Genomic DNA, 21,494 nt, shown 5'->3' on the forward strand with positions numbered 1-21,494 from the left:
TCCAGACTGTATAACCTGTAATATTATTACTCTCCAGACTCTATAGCCTGTAATATTATTACTCTCCAGACTCTATAACCTATAATATTATTACTCTCCAGACTCTATAACCTGTAATATTATTACTCTCCAGACTCTATAACCTGTAATATTATTACTCTCCAGACTCTATAACCTGTAATATTATTACTCTCCAGACTCTATAACCTGTAATATTATTACTCTCCAGACTCTATAACCTATAATATTATTACTCTCCAGACTCTATAACCTATAATATTATTACACTCCAGACTCTATAACCTGTAATATTATTACACTCCAGACTCTATAACCTGTAATATTATTACACTCCAGACTCTATAACCTGTAATATTATTACTCTCCAGACTCTATAACCTGTAATATTATTACTCTCCAGACTCTATAACCTGTAATATTATTACTCTCCAGACTCTATAGCCTGTAATATTATTACACTCCAGACTCTATAACCTGTAATATTATTACTCTCCAGACTCTATAACCTGTAATATTATTACACTCCAGACTCTATAACCTGTAATATTATTACTCTCCAGACTCTATAACCTGTAATATTATTACACTCCAGACTCTATAACCTGTAATATTATTACTCTCCAGACTCTATAACCTGTAATATTATTACTCTCCAGACTCTATAACCTGTAATATTATTACTCTCCAGACTCTATAACCTGTAATATTATTACACTCCAGACTCTATAACCTGTAATATTATTACACTCCAGACTCTATAACCTGTAATATTATTACTCTCCAGACTCTATAACCTATAATATTATTACACTCCAGACTCTATAACCTGTAATATTATTACTCTCCAGACTCTATAACCTGTAATATTATTACTCTCCAGACTCTATAACCTGTAATATTATTACTCTCCAGACTCTAGTGATTATAACCTGTAATATTATTACTCTCCAGACTCTAGTGATTATAACCTGTAATATTATTACACTCCAGACTCTATAACCTGTAATATTATTACTCTCCAGACTCTATAACCTGTAATATTATTACTCTCCAGACTCTATAACCTGTAATATTATTACTCTCCAGACTCTATAACCTGTAATATTATTACTCTCCAGACTCTATAACCTGTAATATTATTACTCTCCAGACTCTATAACCTGTAATATTATTACTCTCCAGACTCTATAACCTGTAATATTATTACTCTCCAGACTCTATAACCTGTAATATTATTACTCTCCAGACTCTATAACCTGTAATATTATTACTCTCCAGACTCTATAACCTGTAATATTATTGCTCTCCAGACTCTATAACCTGTAATATTATTACTCTCCAGACTCTATAACCTGTAATATTATTACACTCCAGACTCTATAACCTGTAATATTATTACTCTCCAGACTCTATAACCTGTAATATTATTACTCTCCAGACTCTATAGCCTGTAATATTATTACACTCCAGACTCTATAACCTGTAATATTATTACTCTCCAGACTCTATAACCTGTAATATTATTACTCTCCAGACTCTATAACCTGTAATATTATTACTCTCCAGACTCTATAACCTGTAATATTATTACTCTCCAGACTCTATAACCTGTAATATTATTACTCTCCAGACTCTATAACCTGTAATATTATTACTCTCCAGACTCTATAACCTGTAATATTATTACTCTCCAGACTCTATAACCTGTAATATTATTACTCTCCAGACTCTATAACCTGTAATATTATTACTCTCCAGACTCTATAACCTGTAATATTATTACTCTCCAGACTCTATAACCTGTAATATTATTACTCTCCAGACTCTATAACCTGTAATATTATTGCTCTCCAGACTCTATAACCTGTAATATTATTACTCTCCAGACTCTATAACCTGTAATATTATTACACTCCAGACTCTATAACCTGTAATATTATTACTCTCCAGACTCTATAACCTGTAATATTATTACTCTCCAGACTCTATAACCTGTAATATTATTACTCTCCAGACTCTATAGCCTGTAATATTATTACTCTCCAGACTCTATAACCTGTAATATTATTACTCTCCAGACTCTATAACCTGTAATATTATTACACTACAGACTCTATAACCTGTAATATTATTACTCTCCAGACTCTATAACCTGTAATATTATTACACTCCAGACTCTATAACCTGTAATATTATTACTCTCCAGACTCTATAACCTGTAATATTATTACTCTCCAGACTCTATAGCCTGTAATATTATTACTCTCCAGACTCTATAACCTGTAATATTATTACTCTCCAGACTCTATAACCTGTAATATTATTACACTCCAGACTCTATAACCTGTAATATTATTACTCTCCAGACTCTATAACCTGTAATATTATTACTCTCCAGACTCTATAACCTGTAATATTATTACTCTCCAGACTCTATAACCTGTAATATTATTACTCTCCAGACTCTAGTGATTATAACCTGTAATATTATTACTCTCCAGACTCTAGTGACTACACCCTGTAATATTATTATACTCTAGTGATACCTCTGGGGCTCCTTCTGATCTCCTGTGATGGCATAGAGTGATCTTGGGTATATATGGAGCATGTAGGGGTCTGTCCTGGCTGGATATAACACTGACTATCTTTCTGGGTTGCTCTTGTAGCCTCCTCGTCTCTGCTATTCCTGACTCTCGTCCTCTAGTAACTGGGAATATTTGGTTATCAGGCCTGTGGACTGGACACGGCATCTACCCATAAACCACCAGTCACCTATTAGGAAGTCGAATATGGCCAAGTCCATTATGTGCAGGAGCCGCCGAGGATTACTGTATGGGTGCAGCCGCTTCACAGAGTCACAGAAAGATGGATTCAGCTCCCACCTGAGGACGAGACATAGATGAGACCCACAGAGGTGCAGTATATGACATCACATGACACTGTATACACAGAGGTGCAGTATATGACATCACATGACACTGTATACACAGAGGTGCAGTATATAATGTCACATGACACTGTATACACAGAGGTGCAGTATATGACATCACATGACACTGTATACACAGAGGTGCAGTATATGACATCACATGACACTGTATACACAGAGGTGCAGTATATGACATCACATGACACTGTATACACAGAGGTGCAGTATATGACGTCACATGACACTGTATACACAGAGGTGCAGTATATGACATCACATGACACTGTATACACAGAGGTGCAGTATATGACATCACATGACACTGTATACACAGAGGTGCAGTATATGACATCACATGACACTGTATACACAGAGGTGCAGTATATGACATCACATGACACTGTATACACAGAGGTGCAGTATATGACGTCACATGACACTGTATACACAGAGGTGCAGTATATGACGTCACATGACACTGTATACACAGAGGTGCAGTATATGACATCACATGACACTGTATACACAGAGGTGCAGTATATGACATCACATGACACTGTATACACAGAGGTGCAGTATATGACGTCACATGACTGTATACACAGAGGTGCAGTATATGACGTCACATAACACTGTATACACAGAGGTGCAGTATATGACATCACATGACTGTATACACAGAGGTGCAGTATATGACGTCACATGACACTGTATACACAGAGGTGCAGTATATGACGTCACATGACACTGTATACACAGAGGTGCAGTATATGACATCACATGACACTGTATACACAGAGGTGCAGTATATGACGTCACATGACTGTATACACAGAGGTGCAGTATATGACATCACATGACACTGTATACACAGAGGTGCAGTATATGACATCACATGACACTGTATACACAGAGGTGCAGTATATGACATCACATGACACTGTATACACAGAGGTGCAGTATATGACATCACATGACACTGTATACACAGAGGTGCAGTATATGACATCACATGACACTGTATACACAGAGGTGCAGTATATGACATCACGTGACACTGTATACACAGAGGTGCAGTATATGACATCACGTGACACTGTATACACAGAGGTGCAGTATATGACATCACGTGACACTGTATACACAGAGGTGCAGTATACGACGTCACATGACACTGTATACACAGAGGTGCAGTATATTATGTCACATGACACTGTATACACAGAGGTGCAGTATATTATGTCACATGACACTGTATACACAGAGGTGCAGTATATGACATCACATGACACTGTATACACAGAGGTGCAGTATATGACGTCACGTGACACTGTATACACAGAGGTGCAGTATATGACGTCACATGACACTGTATACACAGAGGTGCAGTATGACATCACGTGACACTGTATACACAGAGGTGCAGTATACGACGTCACATGACACTGTATACACAGAGGTGCAGTATATGACATCACATGACACTGTATACACAGAGGTGCAGTATATGACGTCACATGACTGTATACACAGAGGTGCAGTATATAATGTCACATGACACTGTATACACAGAGGTGCAGTATATGATGTCACATGACACTGTATACACAGAGGTGCAGTATATGACGTCACATGACACTGTATACACAGAGGTGCAGTATATGACGTCACATGACACTATACACAGAGGTGCAGTATACGACGTCACATGACACTGTATACACAGAGGTGCAGTATACGACGTCACATGACACTGTATACACAGAGGTGCAGTATATGACATCACATGACACTGTATACACAGAGGTGCAGTATATGACGTCACATGACACTGTATACACAGAGGTGCAGTATATGACGTCACATGACACTGTATACACAGAGGTGCAGTATATGACGTCACATGACACTGTATACACAGAGGTGCAGTATATGACGTCACATGACACTGTATACACAGAGGTGCAGTATATGACGTCACATGACACTGTATACACAGAGGTGCAGTATATGACGTCACATGACACTATACACAGAGGTGCAGTATATAATGTCACATGACACTGTATACACAGAGGTGCAGTATATGACATCACGTGACACTGTATACACAGAGGTGCAGTATATGACATCACATGACACTGTATACACAGAGGTGCAGTATATGACATCACGTGACACTGTATACACAGAGGTGCAGTATATGACATCAGATGACACTGTATACACAGAGGTGCAGTATATGACATCACATGACACTGTATACACAGAGGTGCAGTATATGACGTCACATGACACTGTATACACAGAGGTGCAGTATATGACGTCACATGACACTGTATACACAGAGGTGCAGTATATGACGTCACATGACACTGTATACACAGAGGTGCAGTATATGACGTCACATGACACTGTATACACAGAGGTGCAGTATATGACGTCACATGACACTGTATACACAGAGGTGCAGTATATGACATCACATGACACTGTATACACAGAGGTGCAGTATATGACGTCACATGACACTGTATACACAGAGGTGCAGTATATGACATCACATGACACTGTATACACAGAGGTGCAGTATATGACATCACATGACACTGTATACACAGAGGTGCAGTATATGACATCACATGACACTGTATACACAGAGGTGCAGTATATGACATCACATGACACTGTATACACAGAGGTGCAGTATATGACATCACATGACTGTATACACAGAGGTGCAGTATATGACATCACATGACTGTATACACAGAGGTGCAGTATATGACATCACATGACTGTATACACAGAGGTGCAGTATATGACGTCACATGACACTGTATACACAGAGGTGCAGTATATGACATCACATGACACTGTATACACAGAGGTGCAGTATATGACATCACGTGACACTGTATACACAGAGGTGCAGTATATAATGTCACATGACACTGTATACACAGAGGTGCAGTATATGACATCACATGACACTGTATACACAGAGGTGCAGTATATGACGTTGCATGACACTGTATACACAGAGGTGCAGTATATGACGTCACATGACACTGTATACACAGAGGTGCAGTATATGACGTCACATGACACTGTATACACAGAGGTGCAGTATATGACATCACATGACACTGTATACACAGAGGTGCAGTATATGACGTCACATGACACTGTATACACAGAGGTGCAGTATATGACATCACATGACACTGTATACACAGAGGTGCAGTATATTATGTCACATGACACTGTATACACAGAGGTGCAGTATATGACGTCACATGACACTGTATACACAGAGGTGCAGTATATAATGTCACATGACACTGTAAACACAGAGGTGCAGTATATGACGTCACATGACACTGTATACACAGAGGTGCAGTATATGATGTCACATGACACTGTATACACAGAGGTGCAGTATATTATGTCACATGACACTGTATACACAGAGGTGCAGTATATGACATCACATGACACTGTATACACAGAGGTGCAGTATATAATGTCACATGACACTGTATACACCGAGGTGCAGTATATGACATCACATGACACTGTATACACAGAGGTGCAGTATATGACATCACATGACACTGTATACACAGAGGTGCAGTATATTATGTCACATGACACTGTATACACAGAGGTGCAGTATATGACGTCACATGACACTGTATACACAGAGGTGCAGTATATAATGTCACATGACACTGTAAACACAGAGGTGCAGTATATGACGTCACATGACACTGTATACACAGAGGTGCAGTATATGATGTCACATGACACTGTATACACAGAGGTGCAGTATATGACGTCACATGACACTGTATACACAGAGGTGCAGTATATGATGTCACATGACACTGTATACACAGAGGTGCAGTATATTATGTCACATGACACTGTATACACAGAGGTGCAGTATATGATGTCACATGACACTGTATACACAGAGGTGCAGTATATGACGTCACATGACACTGTATACACAGAGGTGCAGTATATGACATCACGTGACACTGTATACACAGAGGTGCAGTATATAATGTCACATGACACTGTATACACAGAGGTGCAGTATATGACGTCACATGACACTGTATACACAGAGGTGCAGTATATAATGTCACATGACACTGTATACACAGAGGTGCAGTATATGACATCACATGACACTGTATACACAGAGGTGCAGTATATGATGTCACATGACACTGTATACACAGAGGTGCAGTATATGACGTCACATGACACTGTATACACAGAGGTGCAGTATATGATGTCACATGACACTGTATACACAGAGGTGCAGTATATTATGTCACATGACACTGTATACACAGAGGTGCAGTATATAATGTCACATGACACTGTATACACAGAGGTGCAGTATATGACGTCACATGACACTGTATACACAGAGGTGCAGTATATGACATCACATGACACTGTATACACAGAGGTGCAGTATATAATGTCACATGACACTGTATACACAGAGGTGCAGTATATGATGTCACATGACACTGTATACACAGAGGTGCAGTATATAATGTCACATGACACTGTATACACAGAGGTGCAGTATATGACGTCACATGACACTGTATACACAGAGGTGCAGTATACAATGTCACATGACACTGTATACACAGAGGTGCAGTATATGATGTCACATGACACTGTATACACAGAGGTGCAGTATATAATGTCACATGACACTGTATACACAGAGGTGCAGTATATGACATCACATGACACTGTATACACAGAGGTGCAGTATATGACGTCACATGACACTGTATACACAGAGGTGCAGTATATGACGTCACATGACACTGTATACACAGAGGTGCAGTATATGACGTCACATGACACTGTATACACAGAGGTGCAGTATATTATGTCACATGACACTGTATACACAGAGGTGCAGTATATAATGTCACATGACACTGTATACACAGAGGTGCAGTATATTATGTCACATGACACTGTATACACAGAGATGCAGTATATAATGTCACATGACACTGTATACACAGAGGTGCAGTATATAATGTCACATGACACTGTATACACAGAGGTGCAGTATATTATGTCACATGACACTGTATACACAGAGATGCAGTATATAATGTCACATGACACTGTATACACAGAGGTGCAGTATATAATGTCACATGACACTGTATACACAGAGGTGCAGTATATTATGTCACATGACACTGTATACACAGAGGTGCAGTATATAATGTCACATGACACTGTATACACAGAGGTGCAGTATATTATGTCACATGACACTGTATACACAGAGGTGCAGTATATAATGTCACATGACACTGTATACACAGAGGTGCAGTATATGACGTCACATGACACTGTATACACAGAGGTGCAGTATATTATGTCACATGACACTGTATACACAGAGATGCAGTATATAATGTCACATGACACTGTATACACAGAGGTGCAGTATATAATGTCACATGACACTGTATACACAGAGGTGCAGTATATTATGTCACATGACACTGTATACACAGAGGTGCAGTATATGACGTCACATGACACTGTATACACAGAGGTGCAGTATATTATGTCACATGACACTGTATACACAGAGGTGCAGTATATGACGTCACATGACACTGTATACACAGAGGTGCAGTATATAATGTCACATGACACTGTATACACAGAGGTGCAGTATATAATGTCACATGACACTGTATACACAGAGGTGCAGTATATGACGTCACATGACACTGTATACACAGAGGTGCAGTATATGACATCACATGACACTGTATACACAGAGGTGCAGTATATAATGTCACATGACACTGTATACACAGAGGTGCAGTATATTATGTCACATGACACTGTATACACAGAGGTGCAGTATATAATGTCACATGACACTGTATACACAGAGGTGCAGTATATAATGTCACATGACACTGTATACACAGAGGTGCAGTATATAATGTCACATGACACTGTATACACAGAGGTGCAGTATATGACGTCACATGACACTGTATACACAGAGGTGCAGTATATTATGTCACATGACACTGTATACACAGAGGTGCAGTATATGATGTCACATGACACTGTATACACAGAGGTGCAGTATATAATGTCACATGACACTGTATACACAGAGGTGCAGTATATTATGTCACATGACACTGTATACACAGAGGTGCAGTATATGATGTCACATGACACTGTATACACAGAGGTGCAGTATATAATGTCACATGACACTGTATACACAGAGGTGCAGTATATACCTCGCATGTCTTTATCCAGATGATTGTCCCCATTTTTGGGTTTGTCTTTACAATTGGCCGCAGTGATGGAGGAGTCTCAGGAGATCCACCATCCACTCAGCTTTCCTGGATACCCCCCATAATATCCCATCACTTACTCCTCTTTTCCTGTGAAGGTGTAGGATCTTATCCAAGGATTGGGGACAGAGAGTCGGGGGGCAGAGCCCAATGAGGGCAGGAAGGCTGAGAGGGAGCCCTCTACCATGTGGGGACCCCCGCACACCGCGTACTCCGTCTTACACGTGTACAGACATTTGGAGAAAAAACACACGTTGTTTGCTAAAGAAAAAAAGCCATAAGATTAAAATCTAAATTGGACCCTTCAACCTCATTTACATACATGGTGCCCCCCACCTCATTTACATACATGGTGCCCCCCCACCTTATTTACATACACGGTGCCCCCCCACCTTATTTACATACATGGTGCCCCCCCACCTTATTTACATACATGGTGCCCTCCACCTTATTTACATACACGGTGCCCCTCCACCTTATTTACATACATGGTGCCCCCCCCACCTTATTTACATACACGGGGCCCCCCCACCTTATTTACATACATGGTGCCCCTCCACCTCATTTACATACACGGTGCCCCTCCACCTTATTTACATACACGGTGCCCCTCCACCTTATTTACATACATGGTGCCCTCCCACCTTATTTACATACATGGTGCCCCCCACCTTATTTACATTCATGGTGCCCCTCCACCTTATTTACATACATGGTGCCCCTCCACCTTATTTACATACACGGTGCCCCTCCACCTTATTTACATACATGGTGCCCTCCCACCTTATTTACATACACGGTGCCCCTCCACCTTATTTATATACATGGTGCCCCCCCACCTTATTTACATACATGGTGCCCCCCACCTTATTTACATACACGGTGCCCCTCCACCTTATTTACATACATGGTGCCCCCCCACCTTATTTACATACATGGTGCCCCTCCACCTTATTTACATACATGGTGCCCCCCACCTTATTTACATTCATGGTGCCCCTCCACCTTATTTACATACATGGTGCCCCCCCACCTTATTTACATACATGGTGCCCCCCCACCTTATTTATATACATGGTGCCCCCCCACCTTATTTACATACATGGTGCCCCCCCACCTTATTTACATACACGGTGCCCCTCCACCTTATTTACATACATGGTGCCCTCCCACCTTATTTACATACACGGTGCCCCTCCACCTTATTTATATACATGGTGCCCCCCCACCTTATTTACATACATGGTGCCCCCCCACCTTATTTACATACACGGTGCCCCTCCACCTTATTTACATACATGGTGCCCCCCCACCTTATTTACATACACGGTGCCCCTCCACCTTATTTACATACACGGTGCCCCTCCACCTTATTTACATACATGGTGCCCTCCCACCTTATTTACATACATGGTGCCCCCCACCTTATTTACATACACGGTGCCCCTCCACCTCATTTACATACATGGTGCCCCTCCACCTTATTTACATACATGGTGCCCCTCCACCTTATTTACATACATGGTGCCCCTCCACCTTATTTACATACATGGTGCCCCTCCACCTTATTTACATACATGGTGCCCCTCCACCTCATTTACATACATGGTGCCCCTCCACCTTATTTATATACATGGTGCCCCCCTACCTTATTTACATAAATGGTGCCCCCCTACCTTATTTACATACATGGTGCCCCCCTACCTTATTTACATACATGGTGCCCCTCCACCTCATTTACATACATAGTGCCCCCCCACCTTATTTATATACATGGTGCCCCTCCACCTTATTTACATACATGGTGCCCCTCCACCTTATTTACATACATGGTGCCCCCCCCACCTTATTTACATACTTGGTGCCCCTCCACCTTATTTACATACATGGTGCCCCCCCCCACCTTATTTACATACACGGTGCCCCCCCCCCACCTTATTTACATACACGGTGCCCCCCCACCTTATTTACATACACGGTGCCCCTCCACCTTATTTACATACACGGTGCCCCTCCACCTTATTTACATACACGGTGCCCCCTCCCACCTTATTTACATACACGGTGCCCCTCCACCTTATTTACATACACGGTGCCCCTCCACCTCATTTACATACACGGTGCCCCTCCACCTCATTTACATACACGGTGCCCCTCCACCTTATTTACATACATGGTGCCCCCCCACCTCATTTACATACATGGTGCCCCTCCACCTTATTTACATACATGGTGCTCCTCCACCTTATTTACATACATGGTGCCCCCCCACCTTATTTACATACACGGTGCCCCTCCACCTTATTTACATACACGTGCCCCTCCACCTTATTTACATACACGGTGCCCCTCCACCTTATTTACATACATGGTGCCCCTCCACCTTATTTACATACATGGTGCCCCTCCACCTCATTTACATACACGGTGCCCCTCCACCTTATTTACATACATGGTGCCCCCCCACCTTATTTACATACATGGTGCCCCTCCACCTTATTTACATACATGGTGCCCCTCCACCTTATTTACATACACGGTGCCCCTCCACCTTATTTACATACACGGTGCCCCTCCACCTTATTTACATACATGGTGCCCCCCACCTTATTTACATACATGGTGCCTCTCCACCTTATTTACATACATGGTGCCCCTCCACCTTATTTACATACATGGTGCCCCTCCACCTTATTTACATACACGGTGCCCCTCCACCTTATTTACATACACGGTGCCCCTCCACCTTATTTACATACATGGTGCCCCCCACCTTATTTACATACATGGTGCCCCTCCACCTTATTTACATACATGGTGCCCCTCCACCTTATTTACATACATGGTGCCCCTCCACCTTATTTACATACATGGTGCCCCTCCACCTTATTTACATACATGGTGCCCCTCCACCTTATTTACATACATGGTGCCCCTCCACCTCATTTACATACACGGTGCCCCCCCACCTTATTTACATACATGGTGCCCCTCCACCTTATTTACATACATGGTGCCCCTCCACCTTATTTACATACATGGTGCCCCTCCACCTTATTTACATACATGGTGCCCCTCCACCTTATTTACATACATGGTGCCCCTCCACCTTATTTACATACATGGTGCCCCTCCACCTTATTTACATACATGGTGCCCCTCCACCTTATTTACATACACGGTGCCCCTCCACCTTATTTACATACACGGTGCCCCTCCACCTCATTTGCATACATGGTGCCCCTCCACCTTATTTACATACATGGTGCCCCTCCACCTTATTTACATACATGGTGCCCCTCCACCTTATTTACATACATGGTGCCCCTCCACCTTATTTACATACATGGTGCCCCTCCACCTTATTTACATACATGGTGCCCCTCCACCTCATTTACATACACGGTGCCCCCCCACCTTATTTACATACATGGTGCCCCTCCACCTTATTTACATACATGGTGCCCCTCCACCTTATTTACATACATGGTGCCCCTCCACCTTATTTACATACATGGTGCCCCTCCACCTTATTTACATACATGGTGCCCCCCCACCTTATTTACATACATGGTGCCCCTCCACCTTATTTACATACATGGTGCCCCTCCACCTTATTTACATACATGGTGCCCCTCCACCTCATTTACATACACGGTGCCCCCCCACCTTATTTACATACATGGTGCCCCTCCACCTTATTTACATACATGGTGCCCCTCCACCTTATTTACATACATGGTGCCCCTCCACCTTATTTACATACATGGTGCCCCTCCACCTTATTTACATACATGGTGCCCCTCCACCTTATTTACATACATGGTGCCCCTCCACCTTATTTACATACATGGTGCCCCTCCACCTTATTTACATACATGGTGCCCCTCCACCTTATTTACATACATGGTGCCCCTCCACCTTATTTACATACACGGTGCCCCTCCACCTTATTTACATACACGGTGCCCCTCCACCTCATTTGCATACACAGATGGCCCCCAATACCTGGTGAGATGAAGAAGACGCTCTCCAGATCAGAGTTTCCAGTCACCTCCAGAATTTCTTGTGAAATATTAATGGAACGTCCGGAGACCGGGGGGACGCGACGGAAATCCAGAATCCTGCAGAAAAGGGGGGGAGGGGTGTATGAGGGTCTTCTGTAGTGACGGGAGGTGTATGAGGGTCTCCTGTAGTGATGGGAATTGTATGAGGGTCTCTCCTGTAATGACGGGGGGTGTATGAGGGTCTCTCCTGTAGTGACGGGAGGTGTATGAGGGTCTCCTGTAGTGATGGGAATTGTATGAGGGTCTCTCCTGTAATGACGGGAGGTGTATGAGGGTCTCTCCTGTAGTTACAGGGGGTGTATGAGGGTCTCTCCTGTAGTGACGGGAGGTGTATGAGGGTCTCTCCTGTAGTTACAGGGGGTGTATGAGGGTCTCTCCTGTAGTGACGGGAGGTGTATGAGGGTCTCTCCTGTAGTAACGGGAGGTGTATGAGGGTCTCTCCTGTTGTGACGGGAGGTGTATGAGGGTCTCTTCTGTAGTGACGGGTGGTGTATGAGAGTCTCTCCTGTTGTGACGGGAGGTGTATGAGGGTCTTCTGTAGTGACGGGTGGTGTATGAGGGTCTCCTGTAGTGATGGGAATTGTATGAGGGTCTCTCCTGTAATGACGGGGGGTGTATGAGGGTCTCCTGTAGTGACGGGTGGTGTATGAGAGTCTCTCCTGTAGTTACAGTGGGTGTATGAGGGTCTCTCCTGTAGTGACGGGGGGTGTATGAGGGTCTATCCTGTAGTGACGGGGGGTGTATGAGGGTCTCTCCTGTTGTGACGGGGGGTGTATGAGGGTCTCTCCTGTTGTGACGGGAGGTGTATGAGGGTCTCCTGTAGTGACGGGTGGTGTATGAGGGTCTCCTGTAGTGATGGGAATTGTATGAGGGTCTCTCCTGTAATGACGGGGGGTGTATGAGGGTCTCCTGTAGTGACGGGTGGTGTATGAGGGTCTCTCCTGTAGTTACAGTGGGTGTATGAGGGTCTCTCCTGTAGTGACGGGGGGTGTATGAGGGTCTATCCTGTAGAGACGGGGGTGTATGAGGGTCTCTCCTGTAGTGACGGTAGGTGTATGAGTATCTCCTGTAGTGACGGGGGGGGATTTGGGTCTCTCCTGTAGTGACGGGGTGTATGAGGGTCTCTTCTGATCACAGACGTCTATATAATATTGGAGAAACATTTCCATCTAGATGTCTGAAGTTTTGGAGATTCCCTTATAATACTGGAATTGTAGGGAAAGGGTTACACACGTAATAATCACGGGTCGACACACGTAATAAAGGAATCATGCAGTAACTCATGTAGGTGTGATATATAGACCGCCTGTAAGTAATCATATAATAACTTGTGTAGGTGTGATATATAGACCGCCTGTAAGTAATCATATAATAACTTGTGTAGGTGTGATATATAGACCGCCTGTAAGTAATCATATAATAACTTGTGTAGGTGTGATATATAGACCGCCTGTAAGTAATCATATAATAACTTGTGTAGGTGTGATATATAGACCGCCTGTAAGTAATCATATAATAACTCGTGTAGGTGTGATATATAGACCGCCTGTAAGTAATCATATAATAACTCGTGTAGGTGTGATATATAGACCGCCTGTAAGTAATCATATAATAACTCGTGTAGGTGTGATATATAGACCGCCTGTAAGTAATCATATAATAACTCGTGTAGGTGTGATATATAGACCGCCTGTAAGTAATCATATAATAAGTAGTGTAAGTGTGATATATAGACCGCCTGTAAGTAATCATATAATAACTTGTGTAGGTGTGATATATAGACCGCCTGTAAGTAATCATATAATAACTTGTGTAGGTGTGATATATAGACCGCCTGTAAGTAATCATATAATAACTTGTGTAGGTGTGATATATAGACCACCTGTAAGTAATCATATAATAACTCGTCTAGGTGTGATATATAGACCACCTGTAAGTAATCATATAATAACTCGTCTAGGTGTGATATATAGACCACCTGTAAGTAATCATATAATAACTTGTGTAGGTGTGATATATAGACCACCTGTAAGTAATCATATAATAACTCATGTAGATGTGATATATAGACCACCTGTAAGTAATCATATAATAACTCATGTAGATGTGATATATAGACCCCCTGTAAGTAATCATATAATAACTCGTGTAGATGTGATATATAGACCGCCTGTAAGTAATCATATAATAACTTGTGTAGGTGTGATATATAGACCACCTGTAAGTAATCATATAATAACTCATGTAGATGTGATATATAGACCACCTGTAAGTAATCATATAATAACTCATGTAGATGTGATATATAGACCCCCTGTAAGTAATCATATAATAACTCGTGTAGATGTGATATATAGACCGCCTGTAAGTAATCATATAATAACTTGTGTAGGTGTGATATATAGACCACCTGTAAGTAATCATATAATAACTCGTCTAGGTGTGATATATAGACCACCTGTAAGTAATCATATAATAACTCGTCTAGGTGTGATATATAGACCACCTGTAAGTAATCATATAATATCTAGTGTAGGTGTGATATATAGACCACCTGTAAGTAATCATATAATAACTTGTGTAGGTGATGTATAGACCACCTGTAAGTAATCATATAATAACTTGTGTAGGTGTGATATATAGACCACCTGTAAGTAATCATATAATAACTTGTGTAGGTGTGATATATAGACCCCCTGTAAGTAATCATATAATAACTTGTGTAGGTGATATATAGACCACCTGTAAGTAATCATATAATAACTTGTGTAGGTGTGATATATAGACCCCCTGTAAGTAATCATATAATAACTTGTGTAGGTGTGATATATAGGCCACCTGTAAGTAATCATATAATAACTTGTGTAGGTGTGATATATAGACCCCCTGTAAGTAATCATATAATAACTTGTGTAGGTGTGATATATAGACCCCCTGTAAGTAATCATATAATAACTAGTGTAGGTGTGATATATAGGCCACCTGTAAGTAATCATATAATAACTTGTGTAGGTGTGATATATAGGCCACCTGTAAGTAATCATATAATAACTTGTGTAGGTGTGATATATAGGCCACCTGTAAGTAATCATATAATAACTTGTGTAGGTGTGATATATAGACCCCCTGTAAGTAATCATATAATAACTTGTGTAGGTGTGATATATAGGCCACCTGTAAGTAATCATATAATAACTTGTGTAGGTGTGATATATAGGCCACCTGTAAGTAATCATATAATAACTTGTGTAGGTGTGATATATAGACCCCCTGTAAGTAATCATATAATAACTTGTGTAGGTGTGATATATAGACCACCTGTAAGTAATCATATAATAACTTGTGTAGGTGTGATATATAGACCACCTGTAAGTAATCATATAATAACTTGTGTAGGTGTGATATATAGACCCCCTGTAAGTAATCATATAATAACTTGTGTAGGTGTGATATATAGACCACCTGTAAGTAATCATATAATAACTCATGTAGATGTGATATATAGACCACCTGTAAGTAATCATATAATATCTAGTGTAGGTGTGATATATAGACCACCTGTAAGTAATCATATAATAACTTGTGTAGGTGTGATATATAGACCACCTGTAAGTAATCATATAATAACTTGTGTAGGTGTGATATATAGACCCCCTGTAAGTAATCATATAATAACTTGAGTAGGTGATATATAGACCACCTGTAAGTAATCATATAATAACTTGTGTAGGTGTGATATATAGACCCCCTGTAAGTAATCATATAATAACTTGTGTAGGTGTGATATATAGGCCACCTGTAAGTAATCATATAATAACTTGTGTAGGTGTGATATATAGACCCCCTGTAAGTAATCATATAATAACTTGTGTAGGTGTGATATATAGGCCACCTGTAAGTAATCATATAATAACTTGTGTAGATGTGATATATAGACCCCCTGTAAGTAATCATATAATAACTTGTGTAGGTGTGATATATAGACCGCCTGTAAGTAATCATATAATAACTTGTGTAGGTGTGATATATAGACCGCCTGTAAGTAATCATATAATAACTTGTGTAGGTGTGATATATAGACCGCCTGTAAGTAATCATATAATAACTTGTGTAGGTGTGATATATAGACCGCCTGTAAGTAATCATATAATAACTCGTGTAGGTGTGATATATAGACCGCCTGTAAGTAATCATATAATAACTCGTGTAGGTGTGATATATAGACCGCCTGTAAGTAATCATATAATAACTCGTGTAGGTGTGATATATAGACCGCCTGTAAGTAATCATATAATAACTCGTGTAGGTGTGATATATAGACCGCCTGTAAGTAATCATATAATAAGTAGTGTAAGTGTGATATATAGACCGCCTGTAAGTAATCATATAATAACTTGTGTAGGTGTGATATATAGACCGCCTGTAAGTAATCATATAATAACTTGTGTAGGTGTGATATATAGACCGCCTGTAAGTAATCATATAATAACTTGTGTAGGTGTGATATATAGACCACCTGTAAGTAATCATATAATAACTCGTCTAGGTGTGATATATAGACCACCTGTAAGTAATCATATAATAACTCGTCTAGGTGTGATATATAGACCACCTGTAAGTAATCATATAATAACTTGTGTAGGTGTGATATATAGACCACCTGTAAGTAATCATATAATAACTCATGTAGATGTGATATATAGACCACCTGTAAGTAATCATATAATAACTCATGTAGATGTGATATATAGACCCCCTGTAAGTAATCATATAATAACTCGTGTAGATGTGATATATAGACCGCCTGTAAGTAATCATATAATAACTTGTGTAGGTGTGATATATAGACCACCTGTAAGTAATCATATAATAACTCATGTAGATGTGATATATAGACCACCTGTAAGTAATCATATAATAACTCATGTAGATGTGATATATAGACCCCCTGTAAGTAATCATATAATAACTCGTGTAGATGTGATATATAGACCGCCTGTAAGTAATCATATAATAACTTGTGTAGGTGTGATATATAGACCACCTGTAAGTAATCATATAATAACTCGTCTAGGTGTGATATATAGACCACCTGTAAGTAATCATATAATAACTCGTCTAGGTGTGATATATAGACCACCTGTAAGTAATCATATAATATCTAGTGTAGGTGTGATATATAGACCACCTGTAAGTAATCATATAATAACTTGTGTAGGTGATGTATAGACCACCTGTAAGTAATCATATAATAACTTGTGTAGGTGTGATATATAGACCACCTGTAAGTAATCATATAATAACTTGTGTAGGTGTGATATATAGACCCCCTGTAAGTAATCATATAATAACTTGTGTAGGTGATATATAGACCACCTGTAAGTAATCATATAATAACTTGTGTAGGTGTGATATATAGACCCCCTGTAAGTAATCATATAATAACTTGTGTAGGTGTGATATATAGGCCACCTGTAAGTAATCATATAATAACTTGTGTAGGTGTGATATATAGACCCCCTGTAAGTAATCATATAATAACTTGTGTAGGTGTGATATATAGACCCCCTGTAAGTAATCATATAATAACTAGTGTAGGTGTGATATATAGGCCACCTGTAAGTAATCATATAATAACTTGTGTAGGTGTGATATATAGGCCACCTGTAAGTAATCATATAATAACTTGTGTAGGTGTGATATATAGGCCACCTGTAAGTAATCATATAATAACTTGTGTAGGTGTGATATATAGACCCCCTGTAAGTAATCATATAATAACTTGTGTAGGTGTGATATATAGGCCACCTGTAAGTAATCATATAATAACTTGTGTAGGTGTGATATATAGGCCACCTGTAAGTAATCATATAATAACTTGTGTAGGTGTGATATATAGACCCCCTGTAAGTAATCATATAATAACTTGTGTAGGTGTGATATATAGACCACCTGTAAGTAATCATATAATAACTTGTGTAGGTGTGATATATAGACCACCTGTAAGTAATCATATAATAACTTGTGTAGGTGTGATATATAGACCCCCTGTAAGTAATCATATAATAACTTGTGTAGGTGTGATATATAGACCACCTGTAAGTAATCATATAATAACTCATGTAGATGTGATATATAGACCACCTGTAAGTAATCATATAATATCTAGTGTAGGTGTGATATATAGACCACCTGTAAGTAATCATATAATAACTTGTGTAGGTGTGATATATAGACCACCTGTAAGTAATCATATAATAACTTGTGTAGGTGTGATATATAGACCCCCTGTAAGTAATCATATAATAACTTGAGTAGGTGATATATAGACCACCTGTAAGTAATCATATAATAACTTGTGTAGGTGTGATATATAGACCCCCTGTAAGTAATCATATAATAACTTGTGTAGGTGTGATATATAGGCCACCTGTAAGTAATCATATAATAACTTGTGTAGGTGTGATATATAGACCCCCTGTAAGTAATCATATAATAACTTGTGTAGGTGTGATATATAGGCCACCTGTAAGTAATCATATAATAACTTGTGTAGATGTGATATATAGACCCCCTGTAAGTAATCATATAATAACTTGTGTAGGTGTGATATATAGGCCACCTGTAAGTAATCATATAATAACTTGTGTAGGTGTGATATATAGGCCACCTGTAAGTAATCATATAATAACTTGTGTAGGTGTGATATATAGACCCCCTGTAAGTAATCATATAATAACTTGTGTAGGTGTGATATATAGACCCCCTGTAAGTAATCATATAAAAAGTCGTGTAGGTGTGATATATAGACCGCCTGTAAGTAATCATATAATAACTCGTGTAGGTGTGATATATAGGCCACCTGTAAGTAATCATATAATAACTCGTGTAGGTGTGATATATAGACCACCTGTAAGTAATCATATAATAACTTGTGTAGGTGATATATAGACCCCCTGTAAGTAATCATATAATAACTTGTGTAGGTGATATATAGACCACCTGTAAGTAATCATATAATAACTTGTGTAGGTGTGATATATAGACCCCCTGTAAGTAATCATATAATAACTTGTGTAGGTGTGATATATAGACCCCCTGTAAGTAATCATATAATAACTTGTGTAGGTGTGATATATAGACCCCCTGTAAGTAATCATATAATAACTTGTGTAGGTGTGATATATAGGCCACCTGTAAGTAATCATATAATAACTTGTGTAGGTGTGATATATAGACCCCCTGTAAGTAATCATATAATAACTTGTGTAGGTGTGATATATAGACCCCCTGTAAGTAATCATATAATAACTTGTGTAGGTGTGTTTTATAGACCCTGCCCTAGGGTCTAGAGCGCTGCTGCCGGCCCTTCTCTCCCCCTGGCTATCGGCGCCGCTGCCCGTTCTCTCCCCCTGACTATCGGTGCCGGCGCCCCATTGCCCGCGCCGATAGCCAGGGGGAGAGATGCGGCGCCGGCAATGGGGCAGCGGCGCCGACAGACAGGGGGAGAGAAGGGGCAGCGGCACCGATAGCCAGCGGGAGAGAAGCGGTGGCAGCAGGGCTCTAGACCCCAGGAAAGGCAGGGGAGAGAAGCGGGCAGCGACGGCCTCTCTCCCCCTGCCTTTCCTGGGTGTGTATCGGGGTATACGCATGCACACACGCGCACCCTCATTTTACCATGGATATTTGGGTAAAAAACTTTTTTTTACCCAAATATCCTTGGTAAAACTCGGGTGCGTGTTATAGGCCGGTGCGTGGTATACCCCGATAAATACGGTAGTTCTCCCAGGAGTCCAGATATTCTAAATTCCCTACTGGGATTTTCTCTACAAGTGGTTGAGGAGCCAACCCGGAGGGAGGCCATTTTGGATTTGGTTTTCACAAATGGGGATTTGGTATATTTTGTTATTGTTGGTGAAAGCATGGGATCTAGTGATCAGCAGTCAGTGTGGGATCTAGTGATCAGCAGTCAGTGTGGGATCTAGTGATCAGCAGTCAGTGTGGGATCTAGTGATCAGCAGTCAGTGTGGGATCTAGTGATCAGCAGTCAGTGTGGGATCTAGTGATCAGCAGTCAGTGTGGGAT

The 21,494-nt window shown here is 40.4% G+C and overlaps 1 protein-coding gene across 1 annotated transcript; it reads right to left on the minus strand.

Moving 5' to 3' along the window:
• Window positions 1-2,701: 2,701 nt before the first annotated feature.
• On the minus strand, window positions 2,702-13,466 carry LOC130319788 (pseudokinase FAM20A-like; the record flags this gene model as incomplete). The annotated part of the gene is made up of 3 exons (XM_056552971.1): window positions 2,702-2,903; window positions 9,423-9,603; window positions 13,351-13,466. Coding segments are annotated over 3 exons (499 nt in total), but the record flags the coding sequence as incomplete, so codon positions are not given.
• Window positions 13,467-21,494: the final 8,028 nt, after the last annotated feature.

Source organism: Hyla sarda, unplaced genomic scaffold (genome assembly GCF_029499605.1).
Source record: "Hyla sarda isolate aHylSar1 unplaced genomic scaffold, aHylSar1.hap1 scaffold_2166, whole genome shotgun sequence".
In the NCBI taxonomy this organism is placed as follows: domain Eukaryota; kingdom Metazoa; phylum Chordata; class Amphibia; order Anura; family Hylidae; genus Hyla; species Hyla sarda.